Source organism: Medicago truncatula, chromosome 6 (assembly GCF_003473485.1).
Source record: "Medicago truncatula cultivar Jemalong A17 chromosome 6, MtrunA17r5.0-ANR, whole genome shotgun sequence".
NCBI lineage: Eukaryota > Viridiplantae > Streptophyta > Magnoliopsida > Fabales > Fabaceae > Medicago > Medicago truncatula.
The window spans coordinates 36,861,567-36,884,403 of NC_053047.1; the positions used below are offsets into that span (position 1 = coordinate 36,861,567).

Here is a 22,837-nt window from a genome sequence, read left to right on the forward strand (position 1 = left end):
AAGTCGTGCCTACAAAATGCCAACAGTCATGCATTACAAGCATTCATACATGCATAATTATGCATATTACGTGCCCATGCATTTAATGAAACTGTTATATCATCCGTGCATATTGCATTTCCAATGTCAACATCAGTCTCAATTCGATACTCATGTCAGGTTCTCTGTCAAAACCTTGTGAGCCAATAATATCGGTCAATTTCTACCTTTCAATTCAAATCGACGTCAAGTCAATCTCAATCTATATTTTGTCAAAACAAACCAATCCCCAGTGAATATGTTTCTGTTTGGTCAAGTGGCTAGTTCAAGTCCAAGAACAGCTTGTACCTATCAATTTGCTTATGTTATCGGTCGAGTGCCCAGCTCAATCCAAGAGCAGCTCGTACCTGTCAATATGTTTCCGTTTGGTCAAGTGGCTAGCTCAATCCAAGAGCAGCTTGTACCTGTCTATCTGTTTCTGTCCGGTGGAGTAACCAGTTCGCATCCAAGAACAAGCTCACACCTGTCTATTTGCCTTGCTTTCAGTCGAGTAACCAGTTCGAATCCGTAAGAACAACTCGTACTTGCCAATTTTCTCTTTTTCCCAGTCGGGTCACCAGTTCGAATCCATAAGAACAACTCGCACTTTCCAATATCCCCAAGTGAGTTACCAGTTCGAACCCATAAGAACAACTCATGTTTGTCCAGTAACCTCTATCCCCTGTGAAGTGACCAGTTCGAATCCATAAGAACAACTCGCAGTTGTCTGTTTGTTTCATCCCCGGTCAAGTGGCTAGTTTGAATCCAAGAACAGCTTGTACCTGTCCAACTTGTTTCTAGTTTCCCGTTACTCTGCTATTCACTATCTTTGTCAATGTCTACCAATCCCGCAATGGATACGACATATTTTGTTAATTCCAATCCCCATGAGGTCTTGCATTCATAATCCAAATGATGCATGGCATGCATATTATTTGAAAATGGGTAGGCGTATTTTTACGTCCAAACACAGTGCAAATGCTAATATTTAAGTATCTTCGTCCTGTCAAGCCAAAGACTCCGTCTCTTGACTCTCCAGACAAAGAAACTTAAATAGGGGCAGCTGTTATACCCTGTTTTTGGACCTAAAAATACTGGGCCCAATTTCATTTCAAACTTTGTCAATTATCAAATTTCAACTGCACAGTTCAAATTGTCTCTGCCTCGCAGTATTTTCAATCACAATTTTACCTGTGTTTTTCTTGCATGAAACTTTTCAAAATGTCTTTACTTGTCTTGTAAGTCATTCAAAAGTGTCTCCGAATCATTGCATTGCTTTTTCTACAGTTTATTTCAAAATTTGCAAAAAGTCATACAGAAGGGTATTTTGGTCATTTCCTGCAGTGGGACCCATTTTCATCCTTGTGACTGTCTCTGAGTCTTTTCAGATTGTTTTTTATTTCATCAGTAAACCTTGTTAAATTCATTTCAAACTTGCGTCTGAATCAGTGACAGAGTCAATTTGAGTTGGTTTAGGTCATTTTTAGCCCCAGGGGCATTTTGGTCATTTCACACGAAATTTTGGCATAGGGAGGTTACTTTGAAGTACCTCATTTAGGCCATTGGTTCGTTTTAGTCCGTTTTGTCAGTTTTTTTTTGTTTCACTTTACGTTTGGTCAAATATTATGTTTTTTATTCAAATTTTATTTTTAATTGCATTTTGGTCCCTCAATTGAGGTCCCAAAATTACATTTTTGTCCAAACTGTTTTTTATTTATTTCATTTCAAGTTTTTTTAATTTTGCAGTCCAGTCCTTGTCATTTTCACAATTTGCAGATTGGTCCTTAAATAAAAATAGCAAGCAGCGCCCAAGTGAGCAAGTCCAGGGTACGTGTCACAATTCCATTGGCTCAAGTGTACACATGTCAACTATATAAACAGTGAGTCAGATTCAAAGCCATTAATCACACGCCACTTTACCAAAAACAGAATCAATCTTTCTCTTTCTTGTCAGTTAGATCAAACCAAAAAATCACAAAGAAATCACCAAGAACACAAGAACCCTAAGATTTCCAGAACCAAATTCATACACAAATTCATTGATTTTCACATTAATCCTCAGAGATTCGTGTGAATCTTCATCACCGGATTGAAGAATTCTCCTACAATTCAAAGTGCGAGCTCACATTGAAGCAAGCTCAAGCACTGATCATAGGGATTTTTCACACAGATTCAAAAAACGTTGAAGCAAGCTCAAGCACGTAATCACAGAGAAGCAGAGAAAGAATCAGAGAAGATGAAGATGAACCGGTAAACCGATTTATTTTCGGTCCAAAAGCAAGCAAAATCATCAAAACCGTCAAGAACATTCAAGTTTTTTTCCAAAGATTTTCCTCCATTGAAAGTTTCAACCAAAACTTCAGGTAAAACTCATTTTCTTCTCTTAGAAAGTATTAATCACGGTTTAAACCTGTAAAAAAAAAATCACGCAAGCAACAGATCTAAAAATTTCCAGAATTCAAAGATAAGACTGTAACCGTAAACACAAAACCTAGATCCATAAGGATCTAAGTGTTGAAAGCAAGAACAAGCACCGGAAAAGAGTTAAAACTATGAAACGATGTAGATCCGTAAAGACCTAAACCTTTTCCTTCAAAAAAAGATCAAAGAAAATTCATTTCAAAACCGTACGAAAATTTCAGATCTACATCGTATCAAGCCGTGTTCGAGAAAATAATTGCTGGATTCGTGTTTAGGGTTAAAGGACGAATCGTTTGATGTAAAAATCTTTAAGTTCTGGAAATTTTTCACCGGAAAGTGCATAGGACTCGCCGGAGAAGATGAAGCTTCCGGCGGACCTTCAAGGTCTCCGCCGTGGCTTCATCCTCACCGGCGGTGAGGGTTAGAGAGAGGCGAGAGAAGAGGGAAGCTTAGAGAGAGAAAGAGATGGAAGAAATGGACTGGACCGGCGTCTACGTCCTTATATAGACGTTCGAACCGGTCCGGTTTATTTTGCTTCCATTTTGAACCGTAGGATCTAGGGTTTCTTTTGTTGAATGGCTGTGATGCGTTGTTGCTGTATGCTTGATTTACGTTACCATGCGCTGCGTGTTTTGAACCGTTAGATCTGGATCCGGATCAATCCAACGCCTCTGAGGCCTTTGGATGATCCAGGTCCGGTCTGTTTTGGGTTTTGGTTTGGGCCTCAGTTTTCTTTCACGTTTTTTTGCTTTTTTTACTATTTGCACTGTTTTTCTTTGCTATTTGAACCAATGTCTTGATTAAAAATCTTGATAAATTTCCTAGAAAATCCATGCTTACTTCTTGACATTTTCTTGATGTTTTACGGTATTTTTGCACGCTGGAATTGGCAAAATTCTTGCATGATTAATCCATGGCATTTTAATTTTTTCTTGGATTATTTCTTATGATTATTTTGTCAATTCTATCATTGATTTGTGAATATGTGATAAATGCCATTTGACATGTTAATGTGAGGTGCTCATGCCTACAATCCTATGTTTACTCTGCTGTTTTAGATTGATTCATGAAACCTTGATTGTATGAGCAATGTATGCATATTCTAAAAAAGGGTAATAAGATGATAATTCTATCTCAAAATTGGTATGAAGCTAAGCTTGTTTGTTTCTAATGATCCTATGTTTATAGCTTGAGATAAAAGAAACTATTTCAAACTTGCTATAGCATGAGAATTAGAAGCTACAAATGCCTTAGGTTTCATATCAAAATTTTGGGTTTTATTACCATTTTATTACTATCTTTATGGCATTTTATGCGTTTTTGCCTCTTGCTACTCTTTATGCTTTATTTCACTAACAAGTTTATTTCCATGTTTCATGCATCTCATTTAGCATTCCCTCCACTTTCTTTAGCCTAGCATTTATTTTTTTTTGCAAGTTTTAATTCATTTGGTAATGTAATTTGTTATCATTGGTTTGTAGCTTGGCAAAGGGGCCATAGAATGTATTTAGGCAATTTCTGTAATATGGACTATGGACACTATGACGCACCGACACGCACACACTCACCTTAGATGTATGCATAGGATTGTATGGTTAGATAAGCGTTTAGGTTTGAACACTTAGAGAAAATCCATCTTTTTTTCAAAAAAAAAACAATTGAACTTCACTTCAAAAATTTTCATAATAAATATGAAGTCAACACTTCATTTTTTCCTTTCTTTTCTCTTAAGAAAAATTCAATTCATCTTAATCATTTAGACTTTCTTTTTAATCACTAATCAAACCTCACTTTTTTTTGCTAAATCTAATGCTCATGAAGCCTCCCAATCTCCTTCTTCAAAACCATTTTTTTTAAAACTAAAAATCAAACAATTAGAACAAAAAAAAAAACAAGTCTTTTTAGCAAGAACTACGCCGGTTTTGATCCCGTAAAACGGTACGTAGGCAATGAGTCAAAACTCATCCAAGCCGAAATAAAATCAAATTCTACTTCTTCTCACCCCCATTCTTAACTAATCACACTTTCTTTTTTTACAAATAAGCAATAAAACTAAAGCGTAGAAATAAACTTAGGAGAGCGGTTCTTATGGAATACCATAATCGCTCCGGGTGCCTAACACCTTCCCGTAGCGAAAACGACCCCCGAATCTAGAACTTTTTAAGGGTTTTTTCTCCTTTTACCCTTCCCAAGAAAAAAGAGAGATATCAACGGTCGAAAGGTTCAAGTCCAATTAATGGCTTGGCACCCCAAAACCATGATAACAATTATTATAGACTCTATGATACTGTTAAACAATTATGGGAAGCACTTCAGAAGAAGTATGATACTGAAGAGGCTGGTGTTAAGAAATACGCCGTAAGCCGCTATTTGAATTTCAAAATGAGTGATGATAAGTCCATTGAGGCACAATCACATGAGCTGCAACAAATTGCTCACGAGATCATAGCTGAGGGGATGGCACTTCCCGAACAGTTCCAAATAGCTGTGATTATTGATAAGCTGCCTCCTGCCTGGAAGGACTTCAAGAGTCTTCTTAGACACAAAACTAAGGAGTTCTCTCTTGAAAGTCTGATCACTCGCCTTCGTATTGAAGAAGAAGCAAGAAAGCAGGATCAGAATGAAGAGGTGTTTGCTGTTTCTAACAATAACACTAAAAAGAAATTTGTAGGTGCTGTTCTGAAGCCTGCTGGCAAACCTTTTAAGAATCAGAACCGCCCTATGAATAAGAATTCCAACAGGAATAAGACTGGGAACAATCCAAGACCCCAGATTCAACAGCCACCAAAGAATGATGTTGCTCCACCTTTCAACTGTTACAATTGTGGGCAAGCAGGTCATATGGCACGCAAGTGCAGAAACAGAATCAACCGACCAGCACAGGCTCACATGGCTACTGCTGCTGCACCTGATGAGCCCTACGTGGCTATGATTACTGAGATTAATATGATTGCAGGTTCTAATGGCTGGTGGGTAGACACTGGTGCTTCTCGCCATGTCTGCTATGATAGAGATATGTTCAAAACATATACTGCTTGTGATGATCAGAAGGTGTTGTTGGGAGACTCCCATTTCACTGATGTTGCTGGAATCGGAGATATAGAGCTGAAGTTCACCTCTGGAAAGACTCTAATACTGAAGGATGTGCTGCACACTCCTAAGATTAGAAAGAATTTAGTTTCAGGTTTTCTTTTGAATAAGGCTGGGTTTACATCCATTTGAAAGAGTCATGAGATATTTGAAGAAGACCATGACTCTAGGACTGCATTATCAGAGATATCCTGCAGTGCTTGAAGGATACAGTGACGCAGATTGGAACACCTTATCAGATGATTCCAAAGCGACCAATGGCTATATATTTAGCATTGCTGGAGGAGCTGTTTCCTGGAAATCCAAGAAACATACCATTCTGGCTCAGTCCACAATGGAATCTGAGATGATAGCACTAGCTGCTGCTAGTGAAGAAGCAAGTTGGCTAAGATGCTTGCTATCTGAAATCCCTTTATGGGAGAGACCGTTACCAGCTGTGTTAATTCATTGTGATAGTACCGCGGCTATCGCAAAGATTGAGAATCGTTATTACAATGGTAAGAGACGACAGATAAGACGAAAACACAACACGATAAGAGAATATCTTTCGAACGGAACGGTAAGAGTAGATTTCGTACGAACAAATGAAAACTTAGCTGATCCTTTGACGAAAGGACTAAACAGAGAGAAAGTCGCAAATACATCCATTAGGATGGGACTAATGCCTATTGATCATAAGTGATGGAAACCCGACCTATATGACTGGAGATCCCAAGAACTAGGTTCAATGGGTAATAACAAATCACAATTGATAGAACATGCTATGAGAACGCATGATCCTGCAGTGACCGAAGGTTGAGATAATAGAAACTCTTAATGAGATCTATACTCCTTATGGAGTGAAGTACATAGCTACAGGAGTACTTATGATAGACTCACCTATACGCATGTAGAACTGAAGGCAAAATAAAATAAGAAGGCAAACTGGTAATATAATTTTAAAACATAAATAAGTAATTGTGAAAAATTCATGTTATTTTCATTAGAACTTCATATATTTGAAAACATCCAATTTTTTTAAAAAATATACTCCCTCCGTCCCTTAATAAGTGACACAATTGACCCAATTACGCATATCAATGCGTAATTTTGAGTTTAAATATCTTGAATAATATATTGGAAAAATTATGAAAATTTGATATTTTGAAAATACTCATCGAGACGAATCTAACGACATCTTATATGATATTATTTATCTTTGTATATTAGTAGAAAAATATGATCAAAGTAAGTTAGGTCAAAATTGCACATTTTCAAACAGGTTACTTATTAAGGGACGGAGGGAGAGTACAAAGTATTATAGGTATATTAGCACTATTACCTATTCTTGAGTGATCATTTCAAACTTAATAATCTTATTATTCAAATACAATTTGAAAGTATATATGACCTACAATACAATTCAAGAAGAAAGATAGCATTCTGTTCAAATGTAAACAATAATAGTAATGATTATTCCATCTAGGCTTAAGAAAAATACAAAACCCACGCGAAAAAGAATCTTTGAAGAATTATATACGGATCATTTTTGTTGTTTTTATACTAAAATTAAAATAAATAAAAGGTAACAATGTTAGTGGTCCGGAAGGTACCCATCTTTGAAATACCAGCCGGGCTTTTCAGCTGTATAACAACAACGATGGTAACAATCTACTTCAAAATATTCGTCATACGGGGACGGATGTTCTTCAGGATTGTACGGATCATAAAATCCGTATGCAGCCTCTGCCACTTGAGAAGGATTAGTGTTGATCAAAACAGGGGTAATAATGGCGTGCTCTCCATAACGATCAATAGAGTAAAAGTCTAATGGCAGTCCACAAATATCCTCAGCGAAGATGATAATGACAGTCCTAGATTCTTCTATGGCCTTCAAAGTAGATTCTTGGTTCTTATCGATAAAGGTGCGGATTCCTCTCTCATTCAAAGCTTTCAGTAGATTCCGGGGGAAACTGTCATGCAAATCGTCACCACAGAAGACCAGGCAAACATCGTATGTGAAGGAAGACGGAAACCAAGATAATAGATTTCCCATGACACACTGATAGATGTTAGCTAGGTTATCTAGATCTAAGTTGCAAGAATTCAAATAAACATAATAAAAGCTGCATTTAAGATTTTCATTAACTTCTTCAAAGACTACAGTTAGTTTCCTTTATATAACTAGGGTTGGGAGGCTCCCCCTTCTATTGGGCCTGTGCCTCCAATAACTAATGCAAGATTATAAAGACTAATAACTAAAACTGCTATCTGCACCATCTAATACCGGTAGAAATTCTTAAGCCATCCTGGAGTTTTGATGTCTCTTTTAGATTTGGATTCTTATTCTTTTTCACTCTTTTATGATTGGCAGTTAAGTCAAACATCAAAAAGTATTTTAAATTACTACACAGAAACGCGTAGAGTAAGGATGTCGACAACAATGAAAACTAATATCCTAATATCCACTATTTTTTGTTAATATGTCCTGTTTAATATTTTTTTATTTTTTTTAATAAAATGTCCTTGTTTATTATCTTAATATGTCCTCTTTTCCACCAAATTCTTATTTAAACCCATTCTTTTCTCTCGCAAAATATTTCAACAACTATATATATTCTATATCAATATGTATTTTTCTATCAACTTAGATAAAAACCAGATTTTTTTTCGAACAAAATTAAAATTGAACAAAGTATATTTACTTTTTTTTTTTTTTTTTTTGAGAGATCAAAGCATATTTACTATCAAGTCTTACTTTCCGCTTCCGCATATAAGACGACATAAAATTCGAAATGAATGTAGTGCAAAGATTTAGCCTTTTTTACACGTAAAATGGAAAAATATTTAGACTGGTGCTAGCCACACCCTAAAAAAAACAAGTTACATCTAAATTTATTTAAAATTTTACAATAATACCAAAATTGCCCTCTTCATGTAAATTTCTAAAAATTCATCTTTTATGATCATTTTGGACTCTTACCTCCTTTCATCTACAAATCACCATAGATGCGCAACTAAGATCTGAATCAACATCTTTGTTATTGATCTGTACTATATTCATAAAGGTTAGTGAATTTCATGAATTTCATTTTCGATGAGTTTCTATTTGTTTATTGTTTGTTTTGGTATGAGATATGCCTGTCAATTTGATTTTAAGTGAGAGGTTAGTGTAAATTAAGTTTACATGTATGTATATAAAAGGGGTTAGTGTAGTTTACGTATGTAGGTTAATGTAAATTCAAGTTTACATATGTTCAATTTAGGTTAGTGTAAATTCAGTTTACTTACGTTCAATCTAGATTAATGTAAATTAAGTTTACTTATGTTCAATTTAGGTTAATGTAAATTTAGTTTACGTATGGATATAGTATATATATAAGAGGTTAAAGTAAATTCAGTTTACTTACGTTTAATCTAGGTTAATGTAAATTAAGTTTACTTATGTTCAATTTAGGTTAATGTAAATTAAGTTTACTTATGTTCAATTTAAATTTAGTTTACGTATAAGAGGTTAGTGTAATTTCAGTTTACAAAGGTTAGTGTAAATTTAGTTTACGTATGTACAAATTAAAGAGGCTAGTGTAAAGGGTATATTAGTCATTCTAGGGTGTAACTTGTTTTTTATAGAGTGTGACTAGCCCAAGTCAAATATTCAATAGAAGTACTAGATTAAAATGTTGATACTTTGAAAGTTTATGGATTAAATTGACCAACGCAAAGCACATTTGAAAACAAAATTGACTAAAAAAAGCTTCTGTTTCTTAAAGTTTTGGTGATTCACAATGGCCAAGGCAAGCCTCGAGACTCAAAGAATTTACATATGTACATGCAGATTGTCCACCAAAGAGGTCTGCGTGTCGGTAGGGAGAGTTGAAGTCATGCCCTTGCAGGGTATGAGTGAATTCCTTCCCAACAAAACAAAATGATGACTAACAAAATAATGGCAATTCTTGACTCATTGATGACATTGAAAAGTGATGATTCGGTTTCCTCCTGGTCATAAATGGTGTTGATTCCTCTGCTGCTAAGAGATTCCAGAGATTTCCATCCAATCTGGTCATAAATTGTTGAGAATTGTTAATTCTTTTTTATTGTTTGGTCGTTTGTCACCGGTCACTACTTTCATTAAAATATGGAAAATGCTATGCTTTGTTTAATGCATTTAAGTTTGTAGTTATGTCACATTTCATTTGAGAAACATCAACATGGCATACTATATATATTTAATATGCCAACTAGGGGTGGAAGTCTTCTACCCGTTAGGTGGCAACTAATGTTTTTCTTATAAAAAATTAGTTTAAAATCAAAAGTACATCAGTATATTACTGTTTGAATTTGGATACAATCTGCAATTCATATTCATATACTTTAATTTTCTTCTTCTCATGGCTTCCCTCACCAATGGATTCAAATACGATGTGTTCCTCAGTTTCAAGGCTGATGACACTGCCTCTGATTTTGCTGGCAATCTCTACAAAGCTCTGAACGACAGAGGAATCCGCACCTTCATGGATGATGATAACAAGAAGCTTGAAAATAGGGAGAAACATTTCAAGACAATTGAAGAGTCCAAAACTGCCATCATTGTACTCTCCAGGAACTATGCATCTTCATTATCTTGCTTAGAACAACTTGCCAGCATCCTTGATTGCATGAATAGGAAGAGACGGTTGGTTTGGCCAGTTTTCTATAACATGGGTCCTTCTTGTTGGTTTGCAAGTGTGAGTTATATGTCCCACATCGGATAAAATAGTAAAGGTTGAACACCTTATAAGTAAGAGGACCCATAAACCCATTACCTTAAGGTTTTGGGTAAGAGTGTGGTGTCTCTCTTGCTTGTGCGGTTGTTCTAGCCTCGATGTGGACGGTCCCCCGCGCTCCTCTCATAACCCAACAGTGGTATCAGAGCCCCGGTTCGACGAAGGGTGCGACCGAGACCGCCGGTTAGTTGCGCAGAAAGCAGCAACGACGGTACAAGCAGCAAGTGGCTCCTTGTACGGCAACGGCAGTGCAAGCAGTGTCGGTCCGTTTGTGGAGAAACCAGCAACGGAGACACATGCAAAGTAAGAGCTTCCGCTTGAGGGGGAGCACGATGAATTGATGGACTCACACTTGAGGGGGAGTGTTGGTTTGCAAGTGTGAGTTATATGTCCCACATCGGATAAAATAGTAAAGGTTGAACACCTTATAAGTAAGAGGACCCATAAACCCATTACCTTAAGGTTTTGGGTAAGAGTGTGGTGTCTCTCTTGCTTGTGCGGTTGTTCTAGCCTCGATGTGGACGGTCCCCCGCGCTCCTCTCATAACCCAACACTTCTGACGTACGGAGCAAAACAAGAACAGGAAAATTAATGGGTGTGCACAAGGCATGGTCCAATCATTACAAAAATAGGTTGAAGAAAACAAAGAAGGCTCTACACCAAGTGGCAGACTTATCTGGATTTCATCTAAATAATGGGTATTATGCTGTATTTTATTTATTATTTTGTGTATATATATGTAATCCGAACACTTTAAAAAATAGGGTGCGCTGTTTGATTTTTTCAGATTATATAATTTAAACACCCCAAAAACACCATTTTTCAAGTTCGGATTATATAATATGAACTGTATCAGCACAAATTCTAAACATGTTTGTAACATGAATTGTCATTTTATGGAAAATATTAATCTTCCTAACTATCATCCTTCTATTTTGGGTCATTGTTACGTGTTCTTGGTCAAAAATCGGGTTTTCGAGCTACTTGATCAAATTGCTCCGAAACTTCCTCAGAAAATCAGAAAATATTCAAGGACCACTCCCTAAGAAGAAACTTCTTTGGGACTCCTCCTCTCAAAATCCAAAAATTCCATCGTTTAGACCCATTTTTCATTTGTTTTAATTTTTCATATTCTCATAAAAATCCAAAAAAATTTGCATTAGTTTTATTTGATTTTTAGAAATTTTCGGTGGTATTTTTATATTTTTATGATTATATTTAACAGGTTTTAGGCATTTTATATTTAGGTTTTTGGTTGTTTTTAAAAGCAAAACTCAAAACTGTTGAAATATGAGAGGGTCTGATGACTTATTATACATAAGAATTGTCCGGATTTTAGAATCCGAATTAGTGAAACATGAATTCGGATTATGAAATCCAAACTACACAAGGGCATTTTTTGAAAATTTACAGAATGCAGGAGAAGGCCATAAGGTAGAAAAAGTAATACTCTTGACTTTATCTTAAAAAATTCTAACATGGACAAGTATTATTTATCTTTAGGTCCTATAGTCATATTATGCACCTCCCATGCATGATTTTTCTTGTAACTCAAATTCTCTCTCCAATATATCATTTGTCTCATCTCTTTTATTGTTGATCTACCAACTCTCTTTTTGGCTAACTTCAAAAAATATTAATCGATTTTTATAAATAGAAAACATTTCAAGAAATCATTATCTTCTTCTTCTTCTCTAAACTTAAGTTTCCTCAATATATATCTTCATCTTCAAACTCAGAAATCATCAATCTTCCTCCACTTCTTCATCTCAAAAATAGAATTAAAAAAACAATCATCATAACAACCCCATTATCTATCACATAAGTTATAGATCCGAAAAAAGAATTGATTACTTTTTTTTATGAATAAAAAATGGAATATATTAACACCGACGATGGTTCCTCTAAAGCACAAGGTGTACTAAAGAGGCCACCCCAAAAAACAAAGAATCACTGTATAATTACAAAGCAAAGGTCAGTCGATACCACAACAAAGTAACAGATTCGACCACCATCTATGATTGTCATAAACAAAATTGGCATTGTTTGCTTTCAGCCACCAAAATGAGTTATATTTAACCTTTTCTAAAAGTTCTATCATGGTAGTTTGAATATTCTTGAATATTTTGTTGTTTCGTTCATTCCAAACTATCCGCACACACAAGAGCCAAAGAAGTTGCATGAAAGAACATCGTTTTGGAGACATTCCAATAGAGTTAGTAAACTGAAAAAAATGATGATGAAGATTAAGCGGATGATCAACTCCTTAAATGCCTATCCAATTCCTTATGTGCTGCCATATCGAACCAAAAATTTCACAATGGAAAAACAAGTGTGTTGCCGATTCGTCAAACCCACACACCTAATGACCGCGGGTTGAAGAATGCCACGCCTTAAGAGGTTAATAATACACCAAAACCTAAGTATTCATTACTAATACACCAATACTTAGGTTGCATACTTTGTTAAATAAAATAAAAATATTAATTAATAATTTAACTTTTGTCAAAAAATTATAAATTAACTTAAAATATTTGACCAAAAAAATATTAACTTAAAATATACACTCATCTTTTAACTTATCTTAGATACTTGACCAAAAAAAAAATAAAACTTATCTTAGATACTATTCTACCCTTCAACTTAGTTCGTCTTCCCAAAACCAAACCCTGACACAAAATGAAACCCATAATCATCCTTGGCGGAGCCTAGTTTATTTAACTTAATCTTTCTGGAAAATTCTATCGTTTATCAGTGGTTCTTATGGTCCACGATAGACAAGTATTTTCCTTTTGAGTTGTTTAATGTTCTGTTTTTGGGTAGATGAATTTTTCTTTATTTTGATTTTGTTACTATTTTTGTTTGAAGATGGAATTGAGTTTGTACATAAAAAACAAAAATAAGGAAGAAATGAAATTGAATTATTTTTTATGGGAAAAATGAAATTGAATGTTGTTCAATGCATATGAATAACCCTTCTTTATGAGGGTGTTTTTTCAGACTGTGTATGTGTGTTCTTCAACAATTATCTAGGTAATAGATGGTGTCAAGGTTTTAAATAACGATCGCAGTCACGGTCGCGATCGCATTAAGGTTTTCGCGATTTTGGCTGTCATAGGTGCTGCTTTACAGATTGTGTTCGTCACCGTGTGAATTAATCAAAACTTCGTATTACTCTCACCACTTCCTCTCACTCACCTTACTTTATTCTTCTTAGGTTCTTCTTTCTGACTTATCCTATGTAGTATTGAAGCAAGGAACCATGAATTCATAAACATGAAAAATCTCATCTCTAAAACCCAAGCTCACAACCATCTTCATACAAAGACAATTTTTTTTTCTCTCTAAAATCTCATTTTATCTATTTTACACACATACATAAAAACATCAAAATTAAAAGAGTCGGTGGAGGAGGAGAGATCTAGGAATTGAAGGAGTAATGAACTGTAAATAAAGAAGAGGTGATGACCAAAATTTGGTAACGTTGTATCGCGGCGGTAACGGCGTTACGTCACAGTGTTTTGTGTGATTTTACTTCCCACCGTTAAATCGGGCAAAAACGGTATCGTCGCTTGCCTATACGGTTTTATAACGTCCGTTTTCGCGATAATATCCCCTTTTTTTAAAACCTTGGATGGTATTGTTTATGAAATGATAAGCATACGTGAGTTTTACTATATTGTAAAAAACATGTTTAAATAATTTGAGTTTTACTTTATTGTAAAAAATACGATGGAGTGGGACGAGAAATAATTTGATACATAGTGTATATCATATCATATTACTATAATACATAGCCATGAGAAATTCTTGCATGGTCTCTCACTCTCGATGAATCTCCGTTTAAAAGTACTTATCCATCGTGGACCATATGTAGCACTTGTCCACCGAAGAACTCGCCTATCTTTCATTTAAACTATCATACATAGAATTCTATCATTCTTTATTCGATAAAATAACTGAATTTTCTTAACAAATTAGTGTATGCATCTACTCTATTTGCAATAATATAGGTATGAATAAAAGCATGTGACTTTATATTGAATACTGTGGTTGAGCAGGGATGCTGGCAGTGAATTGGAACTTATTGAGAGGATTGTGAAAGAGGTCTCTAGGGAGCTTAAACTTGATACTTACTCGGTCAAAATGCAGTCTCAGTTGAAAGAAGTGAGCTCTCTTCTAGAGTTGGGATCTGATGAAGTCCTCATGGCGGGGATATATGGAACGAAAGGAATCAATAGAAGTAAAACAAAACTTGCTCGAGCGGTTTATAATATGATTGCAGACCAATTTGAAGCTTCGTGTTTTCTTGATGATGTCAGTGAAAATTCAAATAAACATGGATTAGTGCACCTCCAAAATATGCTTCTTTCTAAAATGGGGGTGGAAGATATTTGGCTTGGAAATGCCTACAAAGGAGTTTCAATAATAAAACGAAAGCTTCACAATAAGAAAGTTCTTCTGGTCCTAGATAACGTGGACACACTAGAGCAATTGGAGTTTCTGGTTGGAGGAACTGATTGGTTTGGTTCTGGTAGCAGAGTTATTGTTACAACTTGCGACAAACATTTGCTAGCATTTCATGGGATTGAAAGAAGATATGAGGTACAAGAGTTAAAAAGTGGAAGTCTTCGTGCTTACTCTGCGTATCTTCCCGAAAGAGCGGATGAAGAGACATATGCACTAGATGATAATAACATTCAAATGATACTTAAAGATATATTTGATGCTTTAGAGAAAGATACGCAGAGTATTTTTCTCGATATTGTTTGTTGCTTCAAAGGATATGAGTTGACAGAGGTCCAAAATATACTTCGCGCTCATCATGGTTACAATGTGAAGCATCACACTGAAGTTTTGATTTATGAATCTATGATAAGTATCAGTGATGGTAAGGTGATAATACACCACTTGATCGAGAAAATGGCTAAAGAACTTGTTCGTCGAGAATCACCAACAGAGCCTGGGAAATGTAGTAGACTATGGTTGCCTGAAGATATAATTCATGTCTTAAAGGAAAATACGGTAATCTTACTGTATACTAACATCAAAATAATTTATGTTAACGACTATTTTATAATTTCCTGTATGAGATTTTCAAAATTATCTCTTTAGGTTACAAATACAAACTCTTACCACTAAACTGACTTCACATTGACTATTTTCCCAGAAATTTATGTGTCTACATGTGTTTACAGGGAAGTAGTAAAATTGAAATTATACATCTGGATATCCCCTCAACTGAACACGAAGAAGTGATAGAATGTGATGAGGACACCTTCAAAAATATGATAAACCTTAAAACACTTATTATAAGAAGATGTCGTTTCTCCAAAGCTCTCAAAAATCTTCCAAATAGTTTAAGAGTGTTGGAATGGAAAACATATCTTAATTTTTCACACGAATTGCCATCAAATTTTGATATAAAGCAACTTCACATATGCAAGTTACTACATGTACTGGTAAGTTATTTTCCCTGGTCTTGTATGTTCAAGATTATTCATTGAACATTGTTTCTTTCCTTTTCTATTGTTTTTTTTATTAAAAAAAAAAACAGATTACCTAAGGTTGAGAGCTTTAAATCAGGGAATGACACATTACATTATCTATCTTACTATAATTTAATTGAAAATTTGATTTTTGGACTAGCTAATAATCATGGATACTTATGGAAATAGCTAGCTCAGGATGCATTCACTCGTCGATTTGATAAGAAAACTCAGATCATAAGAGGTTTTCTGAAACAAGTCATTTACACTAAAGAATTTGCATTAATTTTGAAGATCCGGAATCAACTTCTCCCAAACGATTGGTTCTTGACAGGCTGAATTACTCTTTTAATTACATAAATTTTCTTATAAAATTCTCTCATCCTAACACACTCTATAAGCACCCTCCGCACAAACTCAATGTCTTTGATTTATGATAAACCTTACTAAATTCTTTTTACATTGCAGGAATTGCAGAGTTGTGTCACTGAAGTTTCTCATACTTCAAATTGGGACTTTCGGACATTGCTGACTTCAAAAAGGGTTTTTAATACCAACGTAATGTGGAGAATAGTTGGAATTGTGTCAAGTGTAGTAGGCCTATTATGTAATGCTCAGAGCCATTCTTTCAATCGTTTCATTGGAAAATGGAACACTCTCAAGTTCTTTCTGTATGGGGTGTTTTCCTTGGTTATCTTTACTACCATGTTGTTTGTAAAGCCGTTCTCAACATCCACACGATATGGTCATATAAAACCCTACACGGGCTTCACAGTTTTGATGATCATCTCAGTGTACTCATTCTATTACGACAAGGCTGTGAACGGGAAACCTGAAATATTGAGTATAGTTTCGAATGCTGCATTTGCTTTGACATCCTTAAGCTTGTCCAAACTGATCAGGTTTGGATTTGAAATAGGCATATTTTCTTATTTCCTAGGTTGCCTAGCAGTTCAACTGTGGACCATCAATTGGATGCTGATTTCGGTTGCTATAATCTTTGGTTGCCCGCTCTTTGTTATGCATTCGTCTTCGCATTACCAAGAAGAGGTCGACAGGGATCAAATTATTGATGAATCTTCAGGTTCTGATCCAGAGGTTGGTAATACAGTTCAACCAGATGTTGCCCATGAAAGTCGTGTTATTATTGATTCATATCTAGATAACCAACAAGAGGTATCTAGTGAAGGTCAAGTTATTGACAGTTCAGTTACCATACCAGAAGTTGCTAGTTGTGGAAGTGATCAAGGTGTAGTAGACATTATACTTGAAGAAAATTCAGTAAATGTTGTAGCATCGTAAAGGATTTGTTTAATCCATATATATGGACAATGGCAATAACATCACAGGAACTCGGAAACAATTTCAACACTGTACACCCAACACCGTATAGAATAACAATTTCAATTTGTTCGGATTACGAGGAAAAAATGAATTAATATAAAATCAGAAACCGTATAGAATGTGCAAGAAATACAATGTGTCTGATGACGAATTCTGAGTTCTAAAAGACATTTTTGGCAGAAATAAAGAATTATAAACAGTAACAGTAACAAGAAAACTATAAATTCCTACAGAACAAGAATTATAAGGAACATTTAAACAGAGGGAAGAGATAAGACCAGAGATTGTTAACAAAATTCAGATAATTGTTTTCCCACATCCCTGAGATATATAATTGAGTTTTTACACATCTAGAGCACCATCATTGATTCTCCTTTAAGAATCACTATGAATCCCTCAATCAATACTCTTACCATTTCTTGCGGTTAATCTTATCTGATTCTTAGCACTCAAGGTATGAAAATTAATAATGAATAATTTTCTCTCCTAAGACTTTATATATAGCCATTAGCCAAAGTAGAAGTTAGTTACAACCACATTAACAGAAAACAATTAACTGCCAAGCTTGATTGGGAAGGCACACAATTAGTAAGGCAAAGTGATTTGCTTCACTGATCTTCAAAAAAGTCAGACCCCTTAAGTAAATTTAATCATCAATTAACATTGATTCTTAGCAAATCTCGAAAATGTTTAATAAAAAATGTTTAAATTTGCTAAGAGGAATCGGTTTAGTGATCATATCTGCAGGATTGTACTAAGTATGGAACTTGACCACATCAATCAATTTAATTTTTTTTCAATAACATCTCTTATGAAATCGAGCCTAACATCAATGCATTAGGTGCTTTCATGATACATTTGATTTTTTCTCAAGTAAATTGAACTTTAACTATCACAATGTATACAAATTGAATTCTGTTTCAAACTCAGTTCCTAAACTAAACCTTTAATCCAAAGACTTTCTTTCACATCTAGCATACAAAATTTACACCTCATTCCATTTAGAAAATATCGATTTGCAAAACTTAAAACTTTGTTCTCCTTCACAATGCAGACCACTCTTAGTAAATTTCCTCAGAATCAAGAAATAAACTGACAATTCCATATTATTGAACAAATGGATTACAAAACCAAATTAAGCTATAATGCAACAACACTTAAACTTTCTTCACGGAGGAATAGCATGACCTTCACTGGCCACCTCCGGTTGGGAATTCAGAGAGGAACGTATAACAAAGAGCAGACAACCGTAGATTATGGCAACAAAAATCAATATCCAGTTGATGGTCAACAGTTGAATTGTAAAGCAACCTAAGAAATAAGAGAACCCACCAATCTCAAACCCAAAGTTAGTGAGTTTGTGCAAGCTTAAGGACACCATAGAAAATGCAGCGTTTGAAACTACACTCAGTATGTCGGGTTTTCCATTCAAAGCTCTGTCGTAGAAGAATGAATACACTGAGATGATCATCAAAACTGCAAAGAGTGTGCAAGTTTTGAGTTGAACATATCGTGTGGAAAGTGGAAATTGATGACTGCTTTGCAAATAATATGGTTGTTAAGATGGCTAAGGACAACACTACATAGAGAAAGACCTTGAAAGGATTCCACCTTCCAAATAATCGATTGAAAGAAGGGCCTAGAGCATAACTTAACAAGCCAAGTACTCTCCAAGTCGTCTTGGCTTGCAACACCTTGAACATTCTGTGAAATGAAATCGACATCACAACTGAAGCAACTTCGTGAACATTCGCTGAAGTTTGAGAAACTTCAGGAACCACATCCGAAATCTGCACGATAACAAGAACTCATAATTTCAGTCAGATTTATAGCTTAAAAAAGTTTGAAGCAATTGTGTTTGTGTAAAAGATGTTTTCAGATGATTGCATGGAAAGAAGAAAATAACTGGAAAAAAGAGAGCCCAGAGGGTTAGGTTTTTGGTTTTTCATGTCTTACTGCAGTGTGTAAAGGAGGAGCACCATCAAACATCCTGAACACATGTTCTACAATGTTGCCGATAAACTCAGATTCATTCCCTTCCCTGCTAAACCAGAGAGGTTAGGTCAAACTAAATGTAGTTATTTCAAGTTTCAACGGTTTCATACTTATCTTATTATTGAAATTCAATTTTAAAGTATATATGACCTACAATACAATTCAAGCAGAAAGCAAGCATTCTGTTCAAATGTCAACAATAATAGTACTGATTCAGAGGATTAACTATTTCTTCTTTTACAAAAATAAAATAAAAGAAAGAGTAAATAGTCAGTTTAGCCATTGTTTGGATGTGCGGTGGAGGCATGATTTTCGTGTCCCAAGGAAAATGTGAACGTGATATTGTGAAGCTAATATTTGTGGCTTCTTAGTAAACGCTAGTCTACTAGTCTCTCGCCAACGCACAAACAAACAGACCATTAGTCTTGAGAAAAATAGGAAACCTAAGTGAAAACGAATCTGTAAAACAATCTCTTAGAATACGAATTCAAGACATATTAATCCCTACCAAAATATTTAAACACTCAAAACAATCCCTTACTTAGAGACTATTGTGTTTTGATTTTGTAATTCTATAAAGAACTATTTATGAACCTTTATTTGTTCATTTACTAACATTAAAATAAATAAAAGGTAACAACATAAGTTGTCAGGATTCAGGAATGTACCCATGTTTGAATCTAAAGGCCTTTCTTTCCCATCTAGCATACAAATTTACGCCTCATTCTATTTAGATAGGATCAAATTTCGAAACCCAAATCTTTGTTCACTACCACATTACATAGCTATCTTGGAAAACATCCTTAGGAGCCAAATATAAATTGGCAACTCCATACTTCTTCATTTCCTTTTTACTTGTCGTTTTAAAGTTATTTGCATGTACCAATGCGATCGAACAAATTTGTTTCTTTTAATAGAATTATTGCCCTTTTTATAACACTCAACCTAAATAATTTAGATATCATTTCATATATTTTTATCTACGCAAAAAATATTCAAGTGTTATTAAGAAATTAAAATAGCAATTAATTTTGCATTGATTTTAAAAGTGACAAATAAAAAGAAACTGAGGGAATAATATTGATCATATTGATAAAAAAAATATGCTACAATGCTACAACACTTCTCAAACTTGATTCAGGGAGGAATGGCAATGACATGTTGACCACCACTATCAACAGCTATTTCGGAATATGAAGTAGATGAATTAATAACTTGACCTCCACTAGGTTGGGAATGCATAACAAAGAGAAGAAAACAGTAGATTATGGCAACAAAAATCAATATCCAGTTGATTGTTAACAGTTGAACTGTAAAGCAACATAAGAAATATGAGAATATACCCATCTCAGACTTCAACTTAAACAGTTTGTGCAAGCTTAATGACACCAAAGCAAACGAAGCGTTTGAAACTACACTAAGTATGTTAGGTTTTCCATTGACAGCTCTGTCGTAGACGAATGAGTACACTTAGATGATCACCAAAACCGCAAAGATTGTGCAAGTTTTTATGAATTGAGCATGTTGTTTGGGAAGTGATGACTGCTTTGCAAACAATACGGTGGTAAAGATGACTAAAGATGACACTCCATAGAGAAAGAACTTGAAAGGTTTCCACCTTCCAATTAATCGATTGAAAGAAGGGCTCAGAGCATAACATAACAGGCCAACTACACTTGACATAAGCCCAACTACTCTCCACGTCTTCTCAGCTTTGAAATCCCAATGTGGAATTGGCATCTTAACTTTAGTAGCCTTGTGAGCAGTCTGAGAAACACCAGGAACACTCTGTGAAGCTTGAGAAACTTTACGATCCACATCGGAAATCTGCACGGTAATAAGAACGGGTAATTTCAGTCAGGTTTAATTATAATTTAAAAAATATTTAAGTAATTGTGCTTGTGTAGAAGATGCGTTCAGATGATTGCATGGAAATAGAAGAAAAAAAATGTCCCAAGAGGTTAAGAAATTTTCTATGGTTTTTCATTTCTTACTTCATTGTGTATAGGAACACGCTGAATTCTCGTGGAGACCTGTTTTACAATATTGCTGATAATCTTGTGTTCATTTCCATACCTGCAAGAGACGTTACACACTGATCTTTCTAAACTAAAAGGTAATAATCTTTCCAATTTTTCTTTTATTTCCATGTACTAGAATTAAAATAAATACAAGGTAACAATCTTACTAATCAGAAAGGGTACCTACCCATGTTTGAATTGCCACCCGGACAAGTTAGATACTTCAGTTAAAGCGCCTCTCCATTTACGCGTTTTCTTGTTATCACGCTCATGATTTTCCAACGCCATACCATAGGATCCAGTTTCCTTTCGCACAGTACAAGGTTCGATGTTGTAAAAAACTGGAAAAATGAATTGATTGTTGTGATTTTAAAGTTGTCAACGATAAAGGCAAGTTCTTACAAGCGAAATGAAGATGCAGCATAGTTATTTGATAACACGATAATGACAATCTTGCACTCTCGAATGACATTTAAAATTGCTGGTGTGATTTCTTCTTTTTGATGCTCCTTATCATTGATGAAGGTTTTGATTCCTTTGTCATTCAAAGCTTTTCGGAGATTGTTGACAAAACCTATACGAGTATCTTCACCTTGAAAGCTTATGAACACATGGTTGGTGAAGGAAGTGGAGGAGAATTGTTGATTTGCCATGACACCTCCAATGACTCCTTATTCTTCCTCATTCTTTTTATGGTTGATCAAAACGCGGTAGTCAAGTCAAACAACAAATATACAAATATTTTAACCTCTTTTGTCACTACTCAATGATCAAGTATTCTTTCTTCTTCCTTCAAAAAAAAAAAAAAAAAAGTATTCTTTCTTCTGCGAAGTTTCATACCTGAATTCTTAATTTGCTATTCCAATAGCTTTTGCTTTCATCAAGTGAACACAGAAATCTACCAAGAAGTTTTAGTTGTGAACTTGTCCGTTAGCAGGAACAAAGGTAGTAGTGATGGAGACTTGCAAAATAAAATAATCTAGGTCTAGGATAATATAAATTAGTAAAATATCATTATTAATTCCAGTCATTAGTCGCGTAATTCTTAATTCACGTTGGTACACAGTACGGATACTGGTTTGCGGTACACGACACAAGAAGAATTCGATACATATGGAGTTATACTTCAATTGTCTTTGGTTTGTAGTACTAGTATGATCTATGTATAGTAAGCTGCTATCGGTAAATATTTAAGAAAAAGATATTTTTTATTAGAATATTGAAACAAAACTTCAAATTAATAGGTAATAACTAAAATATTTACATGCCGAGCGTTTTCAACTGTTCACCATTATCTTCACTTGTTCTCCTGAGCATAGCTCATTTAGCAGGGACATGCATTGTTCCTAAAGTTTTACGGGCCTTAGGCAGAGTATCAAAAAAGAGCCCTTTGTATTACATCATAATTTTTTTTCTTCTTCTGATAAATAATGAATGAGACATGTATTTGTTATAGTGGTTGACATCCCAGCTATGCTGGCACCCCAAGTCACTATAATACGATATTTTGACATTCCAGCTATGCTGGCACCCCAAAATATTGTGTGTCAAATACACCTCATCCTATATATTATTAATAAAAAGGAAAAACAAAACAAAAAAGTTGGGGGGGTCCGAACCTAACCCAACAAAGTTAAGTAAAATTATAGGTATGGATACCAACCTATCTATAGAGAAAACAACTCTAATAAAACTATGACATATAGATATAAACCAT

General features: G+C 34.9%; 2 protein-coding genes across 6 annotated transcripts; both read right to left on the reverse strand.

Annotated features, from left to right (window-relative positions):
- Window positions 1–7,102: 7,102 nt before the first annotated feature.
- LOC11427860 (disease resistance protein RUN1) lies at window positions 7,103–7,564 on the reverse strand. Its single transcript, XM_003620162.3, has one exon. It carries the CDS (start codon window positions 7,562–7,564, stop codon window positions 7,103–7,105), a length of 462 nt encoding a protein of 153 aa, XP_003620210.1.
- A 10,460-nt stretch (window positions 7,565–18,024) lies between these two features.
- Window positions 18,025–22,070, reverse strand: LOC11419321 (uncharacterized). 5 transcript variants are annotated; one of them, XR_005646622.1, is made up of 5 exons: window positions 21,308–21,926; window positions 21,094–21,175; window positions 20,443–20,926; window positions 19,061–19,145; window positions 18,026–18,894 (listed from the first exon to the last, which is right to left on the reverse strand). XR_005646622.1 is itself a non-coding variant. In XM_024786264.2 (4 exons), the coding sequence occupies exons 2-4, from the start codon at window positions 21,406–21,408 to the stop codon at window positions 20,570–20,572; spliced, it is 540 nt and encodes a 179-aa protein (XP_024642032.1). In that variant the 5' UTR covers window positions 21,409–21,806; window positions 21,961–22,070; the 3' UTR covers window positions 20,156–20,569. The 5 variants fall into 5 exon arrangements, 3 of the variants coding, with proteins under 3 accessions (XP_024642032.1, XP_024642033.1, XP_024642031.1); XR_005646621.1 differs by having other exon boundaries at window positions 18,025–19,145; window positions 21,308–21,920; XM_024786264.2 differs by lacking the exons at window positions 18,026–18,894; window positions 19,061–19,145 and adding an exon at window positions 21,961–22,070 and having other exon boundaries at window positions 20,156–20,926; window positions 21,308–21,806.
- Between the last annotated feature and the right edge of the window lie 767 nt (window positions 22,071–22,837).